This window comes from Pelodiscus sinensis, chromosome 1, assembly GCF_049634645.1.
Source record: "Pelodiscus sinensis isolate JC-2024 chromosome 1, ASM4963464v1, whole genome shotgun sequence".
NCBI lineage: Eukaryota > Metazoa > Chordata > Testudines > Trionychidae > Pelodiscus > Pelodiscus sinensis.
This window is the reverse complement of record NC_134711.1, coordinates 93,024,533-93,043,508: the sequence shown is the minus strand read 5'-3', so window position 1 is coordinate 93,043,508 and position 18,976 is coordinate 93,024,533. Positions and strand designations below refer to the sequence as shown.

The 18,976-nt window shown below is 48.1% G+C and overlaps 2 protein-coding genes across 4 annotated transcripts; both read right to left on the bottom strand.

Annotated features, from left to right (window-relative positions):
• Window positions 1–3,028: 3,028 nt before the first annotated feature.
• On the bottom strand, window positions 3,029–10,168 carry CIMIP4 (ciliary microtubule inner protein 4). 3 transcript variants are annotated; one of them, XM_006133798.4, is made up of 6 exons: window positions 10,018–10,168; window positions 6,958–7,033; window positions 5,654–6,300; window positions 4,961–5,111; window positions 3,415–3,525; window positions 3,029–3,202 (listed from the first exon to the last, which is right to left on the bottom strand). In XM_006133798.4, the coding sequence occupies exons 1-6, from the start codon at window positions 10,024–10,026 to the stop codon at window positions 3,111–3,113; spliced, it is 1,086 nt and encodes a 361-aa protein (XP_006133860.2). In that variant the 5' UTR covers window positions 10,027–10,168; the 3' UTR covers window positions 3,029–3,110. The 3 variants fall into 3 exon arrangements, with proteins under 3 accessions (XP_006133860.2, XP_025045780.2, XP_025045781.2); XM_025189995.2 differs by lacking the exon at window positions 10,018–10,168 and adding an exon at window positions 9,619–9,830; XM_025189996.2 differs by lacking the exon at window positions 10,018–10,168 and adding an exon at window positions 9,016–9,111.
• Window positions 10,169–10,692: 524 nt separating this feature from the next.
• On the bottom strand, window positions 10,693–18,210 carry TST (thiosulfate sulfurtransferase). The gene is made up of 2 exons (XM_006133797.4): window positions 17,553–18,210; window positions 10,693–11,205 (listed from the first exon to the last, which is right to left on the bottom strand). The coding sequence occupies exons 1-2, from the start codon at window positions 18,145–18,147 to the stop codon at window positions 10,907–10,909; spliced, it is 894 nt and encodes a 297-aa protein (XP_006133859.1). The 5' UTR covers window positions 18,148–18,210; the 3' UTR covers window positions 10,693–10,906.
• Between the last annotated feature and the right edge of the window lie 766 nt (window positions 18,211–18,976).

Below are 18,976 nucleotides of genomic sequence, written 5' to 3'. Positions count from 1 at the left end.
TTAACTAATTCGAATTAAGTTAGTTCGAATTAATTCTGTAGTGTAGACATACCCTAAAGTGCTACCAGACTATTTGCTGTTTTTTTAAGTTTATCCTGTATAGACTACGTGGGCTACCCTTCTGAAACCTTAGTTCTTGCTTGTTCCTTTCTACAAGGGAACACTGGCTCTGAACTGCCACCCAGTGATCAGACCTAGCAAAATCACCTCTCAATCCATGGGTGGATGTGTCAAGTCGGCTTATTGAGTCTGTGTGACTGGCTGACGAAGTGAAGAAAGGGCTGTTCTGAGTGTATGGTTGTGTTTTTTCTGTGATGGTAATTGGATGCTGCTAGGCCTGCATTGAGCAGTGTCATTCCTCCTTTAGATAATGTGAGCTCCGATAAACGTGTTTGTTTTTAAATGGGGAGATAAGTGAATTCATTGCTTTTGAAAGCCAGGGGCTGACAGCACTGCCTCAGGCCGACCAGAGTGGAGAGAGACGCTCTCCAAAGCATTTCCAGCCCAACTCATTCCTGACTTATTACACACCTTGCTATGCCAATCCTGAGCTTGTTGTGACTAGCGTAGGCCACATGTGCCAGTCTGTGCTTTGGTTTTGTTATTGTGTCTATGTAAGCAGTAGAATGAGACTGTAAAACCCCCATGTATGAGCAGCCCATGTACACAGGTGCCTGGATGCTTATCTACTCACTGTGCACCTCCAGCTTCCCTGCTTTCTGCTTTCCAGCTCATCTCTGTAGGCCTGGGTACTGTACACACACATAAGGTGACACCGCCTGGGCTATGAAGTGCTTCCAATGTAATTTAAGGCAAGGTTGTACACATGTGAGACTAATTAAAGGCAGGAGGGAGGAACAGACCAATAGTAATATAAGTAAGCAGTTACCTAGACCAATGACGGGGGGCCAACAGAATTGCTGGGCCCATAGGAAAGGTGGGGGGCTGGTTCCATGGTCCTAGAAGAGGTGAGGCCCCCGGCAAAACGGCTGGAGCTAGCCTCCCTCTGCCAGCCCTTCGGTGCTGCCCGGGCTTTGGTGGTGAGGTTAAAGGCTTGGGGCTCTGGCTGCCACAGGCCCTTTTGAATCACTGGGCTGCAGGGCAGTAGTCCCCTTAACCTTCCTCCTCCCTGGGGACAGGCCTGGCCAGTGGTGCACATAACTAATCATTGGACCTTTTCCTTATTTATATGAATGAATAATTAACAGCAATTCTCACTGCGGCTCCAGCCGGCTCTCAGGCATGGGCAATTTCCTGTAGGCTGCCCCGAAGAGAGAGGTTTTATTGTGCACATCTCCTGGCCTCAAGCTACCAGAAATGCCCAGCCTCTATTTGCATAAAGCACAGGGCAGCATCCTTGGCTGGCAGCAGGCTCCGTTCTGACGGTGGTGGGTGCTCGTTGGAGGTTCTGCTTGCACCGCCCGGGCTCACATTGTGTGGCGCCAAACCCAAGGTGCCGTTCAAAGGCACTGAATGGCAGGCTCAGGCGCTGAGGCTTTCCAGTCAGAATGCTGAGGCACCAACACAAGCTCCATCACTAACTGGGCGCCTTGAGGGCTGCACTGAACTGGCACGTGGAGCCTCTTTGTGCATCAGCCCAGGCACGCAGTGTGAATGGTGGTGCTTTGCTACTTGGAAGCATGCTGGGTCTTGTGCCGCTCCATGTGGAAGCAGAAGGAAGCCTAATAGGAGACCTCTGTGACCTGCATTTTGGTCTCCCTTTTTAGTCAGTAAGCAGTTTTTGCCCCCCCACACACGGTGCCTTGGACCAGCCCAACCCCTGTAATGGTTAATGATTGAGGGTGGGAGAGTCCCACAGGTATTGCTAGTTATATTTTAACCTCTCCTTGCAAAACCCTGGAATTCTGCTGCAGTCGGCTCCCTCTGACCTAGTCCCACAGGCAAACAGCCCAACTTTGTGCCCAGAGTCAGAGGGCAAAATAATCAGCAGTTCCAAGCTTGTGGGTGTGGAGTGAGGCTGAGGCCAGGGGTGCTGGAATAATTTGTACATGGGGGTGCTGAGAGCCACTGAACCAAACTGTAAATCCTGGATATGATGGAAACCATTTCAATCTAGGGGGTGTGGCGGCCCCGTAGGACCCTTAGTTCCAGTATCTATGGTGGGACAGCTGGGGAAAGAGCGGGCGCCTCTCTCCTTGCAGACTCTTTGTGGCAAGTAGGCGTTCTGTGAGAAGCCAGCAGGAAGGTGCGAGCACTAGAAACCCCTGGGTTCTCTGAGGAACTGTGTCAGACAGGACAGCCCTGAGCAGATCCCAAACTACCCCTGCCCCCCAAGCCCGGGATAAGTGTTACTGTGTGACACCCCCTTGCCCACCACATTTCTTCAACAGAAATCAACAGAATCAGAATTACGAGAGGGAAGGAAATTGCCTCCCCCTCTCAGCCCCTGATGGGGACCAGAGTTGCACCCTGATGCCGTATGGAGAGCGACTGGCCCCTTACAAATACCTGCAAGAGAGCCTTCCCACAAAGTGCCCACAGACAGATAGCTTTCTGCCTGGTTTGCATCTCACCAAGCCAGGTCCCCACGGAGCTTCCTGCTGTTCAGAACGGTGTACAGAATCCAGGGGGAGAGACAGACAAAGAGGCTGGCAGCCTTCAAAGTGCCGTCCATGATCATTCAGTCATGGGGGTGGGGGGTTTTCCTCTGCGCCCATGTGCATACATTCTCTCTCCACAGTGGAAACCCCATCCAGCCCTGCTATTTCCTAAATGCTAGCCCCAGTCTGCTGGACAGTCAGTCTCCTTGTTCATTCGGTCCCAGATTTCCTTTCTGCACCCCCACACGGCACACTTCAGTGGGCCTCTCCGCCCCCCACTCTCACCCCACGGGGATTCTGTGAGAACTGCTTCCATGGCTACTAAAGTCCCCTCACAGGCTGCTGCCCCCAAAGACTCTCCCTCCCTTTTCCTGGGAGAAGAGGCTTTGCCATTGTGTTTCTGCCAGCTGACTGCCCAGTTCTCTTCCTGCCACTGGTATCACTGACGCTCAGCCAGCACACCCATCGAGCCTGCACAGAGGTTTATTCTAAGCCGAGGCAGAGAAGGATTCCAGCTGGAGTGTGCTTCGCTTCTTTACCCTGGGCCTTCTAGGATTTGGTACCTTTGTTCTTCTCTCCATATTTCTGCTCCAAAGCTTTTTGCAGGTTAAGGTTTAGGGCATTTTTCTGATGCCATCGCCCTAGAAAGAAGACAAACTACAGTTCATTCACTGCTTCGTTCCTAATGATACCGCTCTCCCTGTGGGCCTGAAGGATTTCCACCTGCCTGTGGGAGTGCTCAGCCCTGGCTCAATGGCTCTTCTCCTGTGACAATACCCACCTTTAACCCATCAGCTCCCTTTCTTAATCTCTGAAGTGCATCAGTTGCCTGCTCACGTGACTGAAGACTTACCTAGCTCATCGGTTTTCCTTCCATGCCAATGCTTGGGGTCTCTGACTGCCCTTTGAATCACATCTGGTGTATAGGAATCCTTCATCAGGCTCTTACTCTCTAATGGGCCACCTGTAAGAAACAGGATGTGCAGGAATTGTTACCCTGAGCCACTCTGCTGCTGGCACCTGTGATGCATCCCCACCATCACAAAGGACAGAGAAAAGGGCTCTGAATGTGAAATTAGCATTTTCATTTAGATTTGACTTAGCCCTGTGTTCTGCTGGGGTCTGTGATCACTTGGGCTCTGTCCAGCGAATTCTTGCCCATTGTCTGCTAGGACTTCCTGTCCTTAGGTAGAGCAGGCCCATGGTGGGGCATCATTTTTAGTCATGGCCCAAGGCCTACTTTTCCCTCAAGCACCTATGTGTGGTCTCCCCACCTGCTCTGATGCCTGGGTGTAACTCACAAAGCCACCGTTTCACCCTCTTAAATCCCTCCCTAAAAAATATCTGAGCCACCTCCAGACCACTCCCATCCAGCCCTTGCTAGGCAATAGCAAGTTGTGACTTCAGACTTGCTCAGCTCTTCTTGGCTTCATTGTTACCTCATTCTCCCAAGTCACCCGGGCTTGCTTTTGGTCACTGGCTGAGGCCAAGTCTGACCTTCCTGTTGGAGATGGACTATTTTCATTGTTACCCGCCTATACAAAAGTCCTAACTCTCCACTGAGGTTCCTGCATGCTATGCCAGGCACATCACACAATAACCCCAATCCAACTCCTGGGGGCTTGTAGAGCCAAGGCCATAACAAGGGGAGGGAAAGCAGGGCACTCACTCTGGGAGCATCATAATGAGGGATGCAGAGGCGCAGTAAGTAAAAATAATCAGCTACAAAAGTAAAAAGAGTGACGCGTGCTAATCTAAGGACAGGGGGCACATAATTAATATTTTGCCCTGGGTGCAAAAAAACCTAGTTATGGCGCTACATAGAGCAGCAGGGGGAGGGGTGCCTGCAGAAAAGGCTCTCGGATACCAAGCTGGCAAGAGCAGTGTGAACACCTAGCTCACCAATCGGATTAGATCAGCAATCAGTTTAGACCAGCTAGAGGGATCGCGGAAGACTTGAGGCACAGAGGCTTGGGGAAGAGGCTTCAGACCAGAGTATCTGCAAAGGCCTCAAAGAGGAACAGGAATTACGATTTGAACTGGGGCTTTTAATGTGGGATGTTTGGTTGCAAAAGCTACCCGCTAGGCAGCTCTTGGATGGTGGAAAGATGGGTGGCTGCACTGGACCCTCATGTCTCACTGTTGCTGGTTGGAAAGAAGGAAGAGGGGAAGATAAAGAAAAGGAGGAATGGGCAAAAAAGGGACCCACCGCCATGCCTCATTTAACCCCCAGTTTTAACACTGTATCCTGCTAAAGGCGCATTCTGAATCCAAGGGGTGAGCAGAGGAGGAGTGGGAGGGAGGAGGTGTAGTTAAAGAGACACAAACACTATTGCAGGAGCCCAGGGCAGTGCAAATAGTACAGGGACAGCTGGAGGTAGAAATGAAGGGCCCCTCACCTTGGAAGATGTTTGACCTCAGATTGTAACCCAGTTCAAAATAATCAGCAAAGGGTGTGGTGGCCATGGGGTTCTCTGGTATTTTAGGTGTCAGGTTGCTGAGTCGTTTCTGCCCTTCAATCAAACCAGCCTCACACAGAGCTCGGCGTGCCTGGCAAGCACAAACATCATGGAGTCAGTCTTGCCCCATAAACCCCATGTGCACCCAACTCCCTGGAGGCACCTCCAGCCCTCATTGCAGGCCCAAGATGTACCCTAATCCCCCCCGGCAAGCCCTGTTCCTGTGTACCTCTGCCACCAGCATGAAACCTGATGATTCGGTGCACCCTAAATACACAGGCTAATTCACACCTGCTGTAAATGAGTGTAGCTTAGCTGAAATCAATAGAGTGTCATCTTCTTGCAACAAGTCTGAATATGGCCTGTGGGTGGGTGCTGCCCACCCCCCCCCAGCCTCAAGCCATCTAGCACTACAACACTATTGTTGTCTCTAATAGTCTTCACTTTCTGCTTCTTCGTTGTGAGTGTAAGGAGAGAGAGGGAATTTTCCCCTGGAGTAACTTGACCTGCCTCCAGTTGCAAAGTCCACATGCCTCCCCCTAAAAACCCCTCCTCCAGATGCCATATTTGTAATCACTGAACCCTCCCCCAAAAGTTCCCTCTCCCTGCCTCCTGCACCACTTTTTCCACAACCTGCTCCTCGGTGACAAGATCCTCCACGATGCTGCTCCCGAACTTGTGTTTGATGTTAACTGGGATTATGCTGCTTTCCTTCTCCTGAAAGAGCTTCCCCTCGGCTTTCACGTCTTGCCCTATGGATGCTAAGGACTCCTTAGCACGTAAGCCATTCCGGAATTCCCTGGCTTCCTTATGGCTGGTGTTGGAGGTCTTTCGGAGAGATCCAGGCACCCTGAGTCCCAGCGGTCGATGTTGCCCTGCTCCTGGTTCTTTGCCACCTGAGTAGGCTTGGACACTTTCTGCCTCCTTCTGGGTGGACTTTGCAAGATGTAAGAGACTTCCTGTCCTCCCTCTTTGATGTTGCCCCACTGCCAGTTCCTTAGAACTTGAGACATCCCGGGCTGCTTCTCCTTCTCCGGTGAGATGACACCGCGCAGGAGTTTTGGGTCGGAGATTCTGTTTGCTATAACTTCTGGTGTAGAGATGCTGTGCAGAGGGGGACGCCTGGGATTTGACTTGAGGAGAACTTGTGGGTGTTCCACTCTCTATAGGGCTCTTGGAGACCTTCCAGGAGGTTCTACTGGAACTTTTCAAGGAGGTTCTCTTGCTGCTGGCCCTTGCCCCTGCCAGGATACGTTCCTTGTTGCCATCTTCAGGTTCCACTAAAAAAAGAAAGAAGGAAAAGCTCCACAGATTTGCCATCCTTTTGATAGAGGATGGTATTTTAAATGCAGCTGCCTATGCCTAAGGATGGCCCTGCTTGCATACACACACACGCCTGCAGCATAGGCATGTCTGTGAGTAGGGATATCAAAATGGTTAATCAGTTACATGCTAGAGCGTAAGTGGTTAACCATTTTAAATTAGTGCCTGCTTCATGGCCCACCACCTGGCCCTATCACAGCTGCAGTATTGGGATTCTGCTGACCCCATGAGCTCCCACCTACTCTCGGTCCTGCCTTAGCCACAAGGTCCCACCACGGCAGTGAGGTCCCACTGCCCAGCCCACTGGTCTCTCCATGGCCACAGCTGCTCTGGCTCAGCGCATCTAGCTGCCACTGGAGTTCACTGGCAAGGGCCAGTTGACTCATTCCCACAGGTGTAGGTAGCTAATCAGTTCACAAACCCATGTGGTCATCCTTTCGTACACATGTATATCTAATCAACACGTACTCATGCAAACAAGCAATCACACAGGAACCCAAATAGCGTGTAAAAGGATGGAGGAAAACTCCCATGGAATTTGGGAATTACGTCAGCAAGACTGAATGCAAAGTTGTGGCTAGTGAACAAAGCAGCCATTCCATTGTGTCTCATACCTGATGAGCCATTGGCTAGTATAGACTCATGTTTTCCTGCAGCAGGTGAAAGGGAGGCTGAGGTCATAGGCACCTCCTTGAAAAAGAAACAAAGGCTGTATTAGGTAGGCAGAGAGCAGGAGCTCGGAATTTGGGTTAGGCCAGATGTTTATCAGAAGTTAGACAGAGCCCAACCAAACTGAGGGGATGCCACACCAGCTTAAAATAGAATTTGCTGCACCTGATCAGTCTAGGAATTACCATGCCAGAGCAGCCGTTTGGTCCATCAATCCTCTGTCATAAAAAAAAAAGCACTAGAGTGTTCCACGGGAATGGTCCAAAAAGCTGCAGCCTGGAGTGTTGCATAATCAATCCCTATAGAATACTATTTGCCATGGGGAGAGGGCATTAACATTTTATTATTGTGTATATTAAAGTGGCACTTCAAGGACTCACCCAAGATTAGGACTGCGTTGTGGCAGATGCTGCACAAACACAGTGCGAGACTGCCCTTACTCCAAAGGGCTTAAGGTCTAACTAGACAAGACCGACAAAGACGGGGAGGGGACGTGACTAGGACTCCTTGCAATGCTGCACATAGGGAGGGAAATCCTTCTTGCACAGCGCAGTGATCATTATATGCTTTGTTCTGACCACCCTCACCCAAATTGTACTAGCTAATGCTATTTAGCCAGCCCTTTTGTTTAAAAAAACAGCTAGGCTACGTCTACACTGAAGGCTTCTTGCTCAAGAACTGTTTGGCGCAAGAGTTCTTGTGCAAAAGGTCTTCCACAAAAGCATGTCCACACTACCATGTACTTTTGCGCAAGAGCTGTGCTTTTGTGCAAGAGGGTCCATGGCAGTGTGGATGCTCTTTTGTGCAAGAAAGCTCTGATGGCCATTTTAGCCATAGGGGTTTCTTGCTCAAGAAAATCATGTTGCCTGTTTACACTGCCTTCTTGCGCAAGAGAGGGATTATTTTCAATCCCTTTTAAGAACAGCCAAGCATTTTAATTGTATTTTTAACAGACTGCAGGACTTTACATTACCAAATGGATCTGCCCCACTTGGTACCAATGTTAACTCCTGCCTCCCACCTAGGACTAAATCAAGCTACCACCATTATTGTTTCCATGTTTATGGGCTGAAGATGGTTTGTTTCCCAGCTCTGCAGGTCTCCCAGTTGTGGGTCACCCTTTGACTCAGAAGGCTTGAAGTATTGCCTCCCTTGCTTTCCTTTGGTCACAAAGCAATTAACTTAGTCACTCGGAGGGTACGTCTAAACTACATGCCTCCATCGACGGAGGCATGTAGATTAGCCAGATCGGCAGAGGGAAATGAAGCCACGATTAAAATAATCGCGGCTTCATTTAAATTTAAATGGCTGCCCCGCTCTGCCGATCAGCTGTTTGTCGGCAGGTCGGGACAGTCTGGACGCGACGCGCCGACAAAGAAGCCTTTCTTGATCGGCACAGGTATGCCTCGTGAAACCAGGTTTACCTGTGCCAATCAAGAAAGGCTTCTTTGTCAGCGCGTCGCGTCAAGACTGCCCCGATCTGCCGACAAACAGCTGATCGGCAGAGCGGGGCAGCCATTTAAATTTAAATGAAGCCGCAATTATTTTAATCGCGACTTTATTTCCCTCTTCCGATCTGGCTAATCTACATGCCTCCGTCGACGGAGGCATGTAGTCTAGACACACCCTGATTGCTCCAGCTTCTGATAAGCTGAGTGACTTTACAGTTCACAGGCAGATCCTCTTTTCTGGGATGTGGACTAATTGCATTATCATTATTGCTACTTAGTATTTTTCTTACAGCAGCTCCTAGAGGTTACATTCTTTTCTGAATTATTTTCAATCCCTTTTGAGAACACCCAAGCATTTTAATTGTATTTTTAACAGATTGCAGGACTCTACGTTACCCCACTCAGGGGTGGGGAACCATGAATAGTGGCCTTCCTTCACCTCAGTGGACCACAGCAGCCCGCAGCCCACTGGGGTGCCACCTGCAGCCCCCAGAGCTCCTGTCCACCCCCATCCACCTCTCACATATTGGGATACTGGAGCCCCACACTTACCTGCTCCTCCCCCTCTCTCCCAGCCCTTTCGGAGCCTCTCTCCCAGAGTTTGAACAGCCGCGAACAGCTGATTTGCAGCATTCTGAGAGGAAGGGGGAGGAACGGGGACAGAGCCCGAATCAGGTGATTTATGGTCCCCTCCTGCTGGAATGGAGGGGGAGGAGCAAGAAAATGCAGGACTTCGGTGTCTCAGAGCGTGAAGCGTGTGGGGGAGAGGCAGCCGGGGGTCCGCAGGCCACAGGTCGCCCACAACTACTCTAACTGAACTGAAGGCCCCATTCACAAATCAATAGCTCTTGAGACCAGAAGAGAACATTAGAGCGTCTCGTCTGACTTCCTATATAGCACAAGCCACAGACTTTCATCCAGTGACTCCTACGCGGAGCACATTGTGCTCAGCATGTCCACACATATATATCATAAAAAACAACTCCTGGCCAAAGAGCTATACAATCACCAAACCATTTTCTCTGCCTTTTCCTAAAGACAATTACTAGCACAGTTCCTCCGGTATTTTCACTGTGTCCCGGCTCTCCTGTCATTCTGGCTCCCACTGACCAAGGAGAAAGAAGCGAGTTGTCTCTATGGAGCTAAAAAACTAACCTTCTCAGGCTGCTGAAGGTACTGCTGTGCCATTCTTACAACGCCTCTGGCTGGGAAAAGCACTATTATTATTACAGATGAACTATACACCTGCCAGAAGTGGCCTGGTATCTCCTGCCAAATGGGGCTCAGTATCAGCTGCCAGAGGTGACCAAGAATAGCCCCGCACGCCTGCCACATGTGGCCTGGACGGGCATAAAAAAGATAGTGCGATCAATGTGCTGGCTCAGGCCTGACAAGCACTGTGGCAGCACCTATGAAATGGTGTCTTTGATTGGCTCATCCTGTCTTTGTTTTGTGTGTCTGTCTGAGTTTCTTTGTGTCTGAAGGGAGGTGGCAATTGGGCTCAGCTTCCAGGAGGCTCAGAGGTGAAGCTTTTCTCATAAATGTCTCGCTCACCTGTTCCATGGTCTCAGTTGAGATGACAAAGTGATTCTTCTAACCAGGCAGGTCCTGCTGAACTCCAGAAGTGCAGGCAAAGAGGTGGAACTGAGAGCAAGCTTCAGGGATGGTTGCTAGGGAACAACCCTCCCCATCTGTGAGCTGTAGTTACCATGGGAACCAAAATAAACAAGGCACAGTTGGGTGTTATCTTTGGGGATGAAAAAAGTTCGCGTCTCAGAAAGATCACAGGCCCTCGTGTGTGGGGTTCCTTGGTGGCTCTCATAATAAAATAACAACAATTGATAGGACTTGGCACTTCTACTGCATCTTCCACCCAAACATTCCTCAGACACTTCCCCAGGAGAGAAATGTCATTACCTCCCTTTTACAGACTAGGAAAAGGAGGTTAAGTGATTTGCCCAAGGCCACACAATGAATCCATGGCAAAGCCAGAATTAGACCCTGTCATGCTTGATGCCTAGCCCTATGCTTTCACCCCATTTCTTTGGGGGTGTTGGTAACTTGGTTTCAGTAGTTCCCAATCCAGCTGGGATTTCTCAAAACCTCTCATGGGACAGTGTAACTTTCCCCCTGCATAACGTGGCTATTCTTCCTTCAGATGCACAGAGTAGCATCACAGCATGGCGAGCTCCCCAAGTCACTGGGGAGGATAAGAGGCACACACAGATGCACAATCAGAAGGCAGAACTTTTATTCAGAGGCATAATTAAAAAAGGAAGATAGCCTGAAAGCCTATGATTTGGTCTTACAAAACTGGACTAGCTACAACACAGAGAGAATGCAATGCTGCCCCTGCCCTCGTTCCCAGTTCCCCTGAACAAAGACCGTTGACAAACCCCACTCCCAATGAATGCTAACGGACTGCGATGCAGCCTCTGTCCCTTTATGCCTTATTGCGCTTCCACTCAGAGAGCTTGTGCTCTGGCGGGGCTCGACGGAACCACTCTGACCAGGATCCGTCATAGATGGCCACATCTGGCTTGCCACAGAGGTACGCCGCCAGGGCAATGTGGCACGCTGTGATCCCTTTACGGCACGTGGCAATGAGTGGCTGCGAGAGGTCCACCTTCTTCTCCTGGAACATGCTCCGAATCTCCTCTGGGCTCTTCTCGAAGCCAGCTTCAGTGAGGAATTCAAAGAAGGGCATGTTCAGTGAGCCAGGGATGTGACCTGGGTCAAGCCCTAAAACACCCCCCAAGAGAGAAAAAAGAACGTGTGAGGAGAACATTCAAAGAGACATCCCATAACAAAACACTAAATCCCTTCAGGAGAATGCTTCACAAGCTGAGATGACACTGGGGGTACAGAGTGACAAGCTGGAAGCTACAGAAGTAAAAGCCTTGGCTAAGGCTAAATTCTCAAAGATATTTAGGTGTATCAATTGCAATGGGAGTTAGGCACCTAACTTCCTTAGAGAATCTGGGCCTAAGAATTTTCATGGCCAGAGGTACCATGACTGCTGAGATTCAAGATCAGACTAGAGCAGATATGTGTGGGACTGGCGTAAATAGAAACTCAACAAAATAGGTAAAAAGAGGATCAGGTTGGAAGATCCAGTAGCCTCTACCATTTACTATATGGGTTAAATTATGTAGAGGTACATGTGCTTATGTCAGTGGTGAAAATCTGGCTCCAAGAGTTAATGAAATTATCGCTGCTGCCAGCTATGTTGGGTGGGGTTATGTGAACATTAAGAAGCCAGGACTATCATGAAAACTGTTTTGAGCCCAGCTTTTGGGTGTGTCACACTCAGATGGTTTCCTAGAGAAGGGAGAAAATTGTCAGGCCTTGAGCATTTAGGGTCACCACTGACTAGTCAGTTACAGTGGGGTCAAAGTGAGTGGAGAACTTTTGTAGCTTTTTAAATCCACTCCATTTCAGTATAAATAAGAGTCAGACTTTCTGCTGGTGTAAACTATTTCAGGGAAATTCTGCTAATTTGTGCCAGCTGAGAAGGCTTCAAAAATGATGAATGAGATTTGAAATGTTTCGCTGAAACACACAGCAAACACCGTGGCTACGTCTACACTGGCCCCAAATTCCGGAAAAGGGATGCAAAGCAGGTAAGTCAGCATAAGGAAATCCGCGGGGAATTTAAATATCCCCCGTGGATTTAAATAAACATGGCCGCCACTTTTTTTCCAGCTTGGGGAAAAGCCGGAAAAAAGCGTCTAGACTGGCGCGATCCTCCGGAATAAAGCCCTTTTCCGGAGGATCTCTTATTCCTCAGGTAGGAATTCAGGTAGGATTCTTCAGGTAGGATTCAGGTAGGAATAAGAGATCCTCCGGAAAAGGGCTTTATTCCGGAGGATCGCGCCAGTCTAGACGCTTTTTTCCGGCTTTTCCCCAAGCCGGAAAAAAAGCGGCGGCCATGTTTATTTAAATCCACGGGGGATATTTAAATCCCCCGCGGATTTCCCTATGCTGACTTACCTGCTTTGCATCCCTTTTCTGGAATTTGGGGCCAGTGTAGACGTAGCCCGTCACAAGCCTGTTCCAAAGCCCACTGAAGTCAATGAGAGTCTTTCCATTGTTTTTAATGGGCTTTGGATTCAGCCCTATAAGAGTAGGAGACTTTAAACACTGGCTTGAAACAATTCACCAGTGACAGAGACAGGTTTACATTTCTAAAGAGCCTGGAAGAGACAAGTCATGGGACAATCAGATAAATGAGAACCTAAGTCTTAAAGACAGATTGGCACCAACGCCCAAAACAGTGGGATGGTCCTGATGGCCATAGATTTGTCCCCCCTCTTACAAAGCCAGATTAAAGAGTTACCAATTAATTTCAGGCCTCACAATACCATGACCATGTATCATAATGCAGCATCACAATGTTGTGTCTATATGTGATGATGATGCAGTTTCATCACTCATGGATGCAGCATCATAAGGGGATGCTGCAAAGTCTGTAATTTGTTATTTTGTCCCACAGGTAAAACTTGAGGGCTGGGAGGCAGAATCTATAACAATGCTAGGTCTCTTTGGAAGGCTGCTCAGTGATTGTGTGATAACCCACTGCTCCAGACGGACATTATTCGTCTCATTTGCTTCTCGATTTGTCTCCTCTGAGCGCCTTAGAAACTGGCTCCAGCTCCCAGCAGTATCCACACACTTCCCTTGGAAACAATCTCAGCATTCCCTGGCAGGTGCTGAGCTGAGAATAATTTTCACTCCTAGCTTTTTTTTGTAAATTATGCTGCTGCTTCATTCCTTCGGTGTCTCCAGACCCAAACCCACAGGTTGCTTACATTGCAAAGATTTGATTTATTTTTATTTACGTTTTTTATTATTAAAAGCATATCCATCAGAGCAGGCTCAGTGTGCATTCACATCTAACAAAAATAACATAAAGTGAGTTAATCAAATGCTAGCTGAATACAGACACTCAATCATCAAGGTGCCATAAAGCATAGAAATGTCCTCTGAGTTCCATCCCTCTCTCCTACCCGGGTCTTTCAGGGTGAACAGAAAACAGTCGGTGGAGAGCAAGGAACAATGGAATTCAGGAGGATGGGAAGAGCAAGAGGGCAGAGGAGTCAGAGAACACAAGGGATGAGGCTGTAGATCAGCAGGAGAAAAACAAGGTGGCAGGGATCTGGGCAGTAATTCCTAACAAACAACTTATTGGGAAAGTTGACTCTCTTTTTCTGCTGCCTGACAAGAAACTGAGAGACTCTCTCATGTATTTATTCACAAGTTTTTCATTAAATGACTCTTGCTGGGCAGATGGTTTGTGCCTAATATTTTAAATGTGACATGGCTTATAATGTAGTCATTTATTTATTTGATTATGGTAGCACTGGGAGCACCCACCCAAGATTGGAACCCATTGTGCTAGATGTTATTTCAAAATAGGTAGAAAAAGAAACCCCTGGGTACGTCTAGACTACAGGCTTCTGTCGACAAAGAGCATCTGGACTACATTCAGGTCTGTCAACAAAGCAAGCTGCTTTGTCGACATGGTAGTGTAGACGCAAAGGACAGTTTACATGCAGTAACACCTTCTGTTGACAGAACTCTGTTGACAGAAAGCGTTATGCCTCGTAAAATGAGGTTTAGCAGCGTCGACAAAACTGCTGAGTTCTGTCGACGTTATGTCAACAGAACTCAGCGGTAGTGTAGACGCAGGTATAGTTTTGTCGACAAAAGTGGACTTTTGTCGACAAAACCCTGTTGTCTAGACACACCTCCTCTGTCCCCAAGCAACTTACAACTTGAACAGATCATAGGTGGGAGAATCATAGAATACTAAAAAGACTTTGAGAGGTCATCAAGTCCAGTCCTCTGCCCTCACAGCAGGACCAAGCACCTACTAGAACATTCTTGACAGATGCCTATCTAACCTGCTCTTGAATATCTCCAGAGATGGAGATTCCATAACCTCCTTAGGCAATTTATTCCACTGTTTAATCACCCTGATCACTAGGAAATTTTTCCTCTGGCCAACCTAAATCCCGCACTTCATTAGCAATTTCGGTCATCCTCATTAGCCTCCGTAGTTCCAACTAGGGGGCTAGCGTAGACGTACCCTAAGTTTCATGGTCTCGTGACCTTGATTGGATGACGGTGGCAAAGAGCCTAGTGCCTATAAAGGGGAATGAGGAAATGAGCAACAACCGTGCCGTAATTAATTAGTTGCTGCCCACCCTGAGGGAGTAGAGTTAAAATGGTCAGGTGATAGCTTAATGAACACATAGGCCTTATAAAAGGATTGAGAGCGCTCACTGTGCTGGTGGAAACTCAGGGGCTACTTCTACACTGAAGGCTTTTTATTGCGCAAGAACTGTTTTGTGCAAGAGTTCTTGTGCAAAAGGTCTTCCACAAGAGTGAGTCCACACTGCCATGTGCTTTTGCGCAAGAGATGTGCTTTTGTGCAAGAGCGTCCATGGCAGTATGGATGCTCTCTTGCGCAAGAAAGCTCTGATGGCCATTTTAGCCATAGGGGTTTCTTGCGCAAGAAAATCATGTTGCCTGTCTACACTGCCCTCTTGTGGAAGAGCTCTTGCGCAAGGGGGCTTATTCCTCGTGGGGAGAGGAATAACTCTTCCAGAAGAAGCCCTGTTTTCTGACGCTGTACTGTAAATTTACTTGCGCAAGAATGTGCATGCAGTGCAGACACCTGGCAAGTTTTTGCGCAAGAACAGCTGTTCTTGTGCAAAAAGCCTGCAGTGTAGACATAGCCAGGGAGTGGATAGGCCTTGCCTCTATGGAAGGCCCAAAGCTAGCTGCCTAGCTGAGGCTAGGAAAGGATGCAAGGAACAGAATCCAAAAGGGGTCAGAGAAGAGTATTTCAGGGGGAATCAGCCTGAGGGTAGAGTACACTATGCCAGAGCCATAAAAACTGGCACAGGTAGCCCAGAGGAGGGTTGGGAAGAGAGTCTTGGCTGAAGAACTGCTCCTGAAAGGCAGAATACCCTTTTTTGTTTGTGGGATATTTTAGCTGGTTTTTGCTACTCTGTGATTTGGACAAAGGGCTCCGCCACCTCTCCAGAACAGATGGAGGTATGGAGAACTGAGGAAATCCACCCTGGCAAAGGGAACTGAGGTGGGGACTGCTGGCAGTGCCACACTTTGGGACTGTTGGGTGGCTACTCCCTAGGGCAATGACCTATGTAATCAGCCAACCACAACATGCATTTCAGATTGCATATCCGAGTGTAAATTCTGCATTTTACAATATGCAGTTTGCATTTGGGGTGGTAATTGATTTGAAAACAGCTTTTAGCAGCTTACTGAGCGCACACTGCTGTGGGCGTGTTCCTGGAAGTCTCCTCTGCTGGGATACATGCACAAACACAAAAGGGGCACCCATGCTCCTGGGGAACTAATTCAAACGTAAAAATGAACAGTCACTGAAATGCTGGAGTTCTTGCAGCATTTGCTGGCCAGTGACAACTCCCTACTTCCACTCCAAGAGTGTGGAATCCACGTGCCACCAGCAAGGGGTATTTTGTATGGCATTTCAGATTGAATTTCAACCTCTGCTTTAGTGAACTAAAATGCAATCCCAGCTGTTAATACACTTAAAAAGGGAACTAACCACGAGCACATCTCATGATTTTTTCACTCCTCTAACCCTTGTCATGCCGTACCTCCTCTTCCATCCTCATCTGACCTTGTGTTTCGTTTAAATCCCAGTCCTGTCATTGGTTCTACAAATGTGGACCCTTCAAACCATATACAGCCCCACCAAAGTCAATGGAGCTCCGGTGGGGTTCAGGGGTCTGCCTGCAGGGATTTCACTGGAGGATCAGGACCTTAGCCAGTAATCTTTTGGGGCAAGCCCAGTGCTTAATTTGTAATGAAAAGATGCTGGGACTCAAGCAGTGGTTTTTTTTTTTTTTTTAACTTTCATGACTGATGCAGCAAACTCAGAGGTGCTGGGCTCTGAACTGCAAAGCTCTGGCACAAATGAAGCACTGGACAGGCGTCTCTCGTGCTTTCTAACTGTAAAACCCCTGGAACACATATGGTGCTCTAGAAATAAGAATGACAACAATCTGGGTGCACACATACAATATGGAGTGAAGACAGGCTGTCTGCTGGGTGTTCAGAAATCAGAAGAGAGAATTAAAAAAATCCTGGGATTTAAAAGGATCTCGTGTTTTTAAAAAAGAGTGATTCTGTAGCGCCTTAGAGACTAACAAAACTCTCTATATTTATCTAGATAGTATCATGAGCCTTCATGGGCAAAATCCACTTCTTCAGATGAGCAGAATGGAGAAAAAAGTGAGGGGTTGTTTTGTGCTATGTGAACTCTTTGATTTAGCAATAAGGGAGTTTGCCTTTAACTTCCAACGGAGCAAGATTCCATTCCAGGCATGCTTCTATAGAAACTCCAGGCACAATGTTCCCTGCCCCCGCCATGGTTGAGAAAGTTACTGTTGTACAAGCAGTTTGTCAGGGAAAGGGAAGGGGGGAGGGGGAGCAAATGAGACCCTGAGACAGAGTTTGGGACTCTCTCTTTTCAAAATGTTTGGATTTTTGGTAAGGATCCAAAGGACAACGATACAGTCAATCAAGTTCTCTGCTGATTAGGGAACTGGATTTATTCACCAAGGGAAAACAGATCTCTCAAATTACAAGGAAAAATGAGCTGTGTTTACAGCCGCTTGGCCTTTTGCTGGTATGTATAAGGAAGGCAAAGTGCAAGTATAAAAACCAATCATGTGCATCTGTTAACATTAGATAAGGAGGCCCTATTCTCCCACATCTGCAGTATGATTAACTCTATAAGGGGCAGTAGGACACAGGAGACAAGCACTGACTTCAGGGAATATTGTGACAGGATCTAAACTTCACAGTTACCTGCTTTTATAACAGATCCAAAGATTTAAACACCCCCGAATTCTGAATGGGTCAGATCTGTTTGTTGAAATTTAGGCCCTGTTAGTGTGCATGTCAGTGAGGAGAGGGGTGTATTAGTGTAACCTGATACACTACTGCAAAGTGTATTTGTTAGCAGGCAGGAGAAGTAGTGCCTGAGCAAACCTCCACCTGAAAGAGACGCCATGTACTGCTCCTACCTTCATTCCCTGGTTCTGGTTCTGTCCCCCGGTACCTCCCCTCAGACCTGGAATCCACCACCTGGAACCGCTTGGATTCCATGTTCTCTACCATGTCTGCATAGGTCTTCAGCAGGGACCTGTCCAGGGTGGCTTTAAACACTGCTGGCTCTGGCTTGCTGATCTCTGATGTCACAGGGTGACCATCCTTCACCCAGTTCTTGAACCCGCCGTTCAGCACGGAGACTGTTCTGTGCCCGAAGACTCGGAACATCCACCAGGCTCGGGGGGCATAGAAGCTCCCCAAGTCATCCCCATCATACACCACTACATGTGTGTCATTGCTGATCCCCAGGTGCCCAACGTAGTCGGCGAAATGCGCCTCACTGGGCAGCATGAGCTCATAGGGCGACGTCTTGTCTTTACACTCCTCAATATCAAAAAATGAGGCGCCTGGTATATGCCGGTCTCGGAACTCCTGCAGGGCATCCCTCTCCCCAGGAGAATACCAGGATGCATCTAGCACCCGCAGGCTGGGCCCAATCCGGTTGGCCCGGACACATTCTGAGAGCCACTTGGTGGAGACCAGAGCTCTGTACAGTACTTGCTGCACCATTGTGTCCAAGACTGTTTGTGTAGTGAACTGAGAGCTTAGCACTCTGTGTGCGAACAGGAACTGTACCACCAGAAGGGAGGGAGGTGATATGGGGAGGAGCCAAACCTACTGGAATCCCAGCCTCTGGTGTCTGGTTCTCAACCAATCAGCTGGTTGGATTGAGACAGCTCTAAAAACTCCACCCTCCTCTTTTCCCTCCTCCTCTTCTCCCCGCAGCTGTCAGGTCCAGAATAGTTTTGCAAGAGACTGGCAGATTTGCTCCTTATTCCTTATCCCATGCTGCCAGCTCCTTACTTAAAAGCCAAAATCATTTTTAAAACATATCAATGTAAACATAAAGTTTTAGAAATGTTATCAAATTAATGTGATGGACTGTGATAAAAAATTAAATTAGTAACTAGTACTGGCTGTATATGACAAACATTCCAGATCACCCCAAAGTGACTCGTCCTGTGACCATCAAACTTTTACGAAAGAGCTGGGGCCTGGGACATGCCACCACCCAAAGGTGGGGGCAGCCGTGAAGTTCAGATCCAGATACAACCTTCCCTAACATCTGGAGGTGTTTGTCTCCTGTGTCCTGAATGGAGGGTGAATAAGAAACTGGGGTTTTGATTGATTCTACATGACAAAATATGTTTTGAGTCACCTCAAGTATCACATCCCTGTAATAGTTATTTCATTATGAAGAGACGAGGAAATGCCATTCCCAGAAGTGACCCTTTAGTTTTGGTCTTACAACTATATTACTGCAATTTATTTTGTGTTCTCTTCGTTAGTGAACATACGATATGCAGGTAAAAAAATCAACAAAAAGCAATATTCAGTC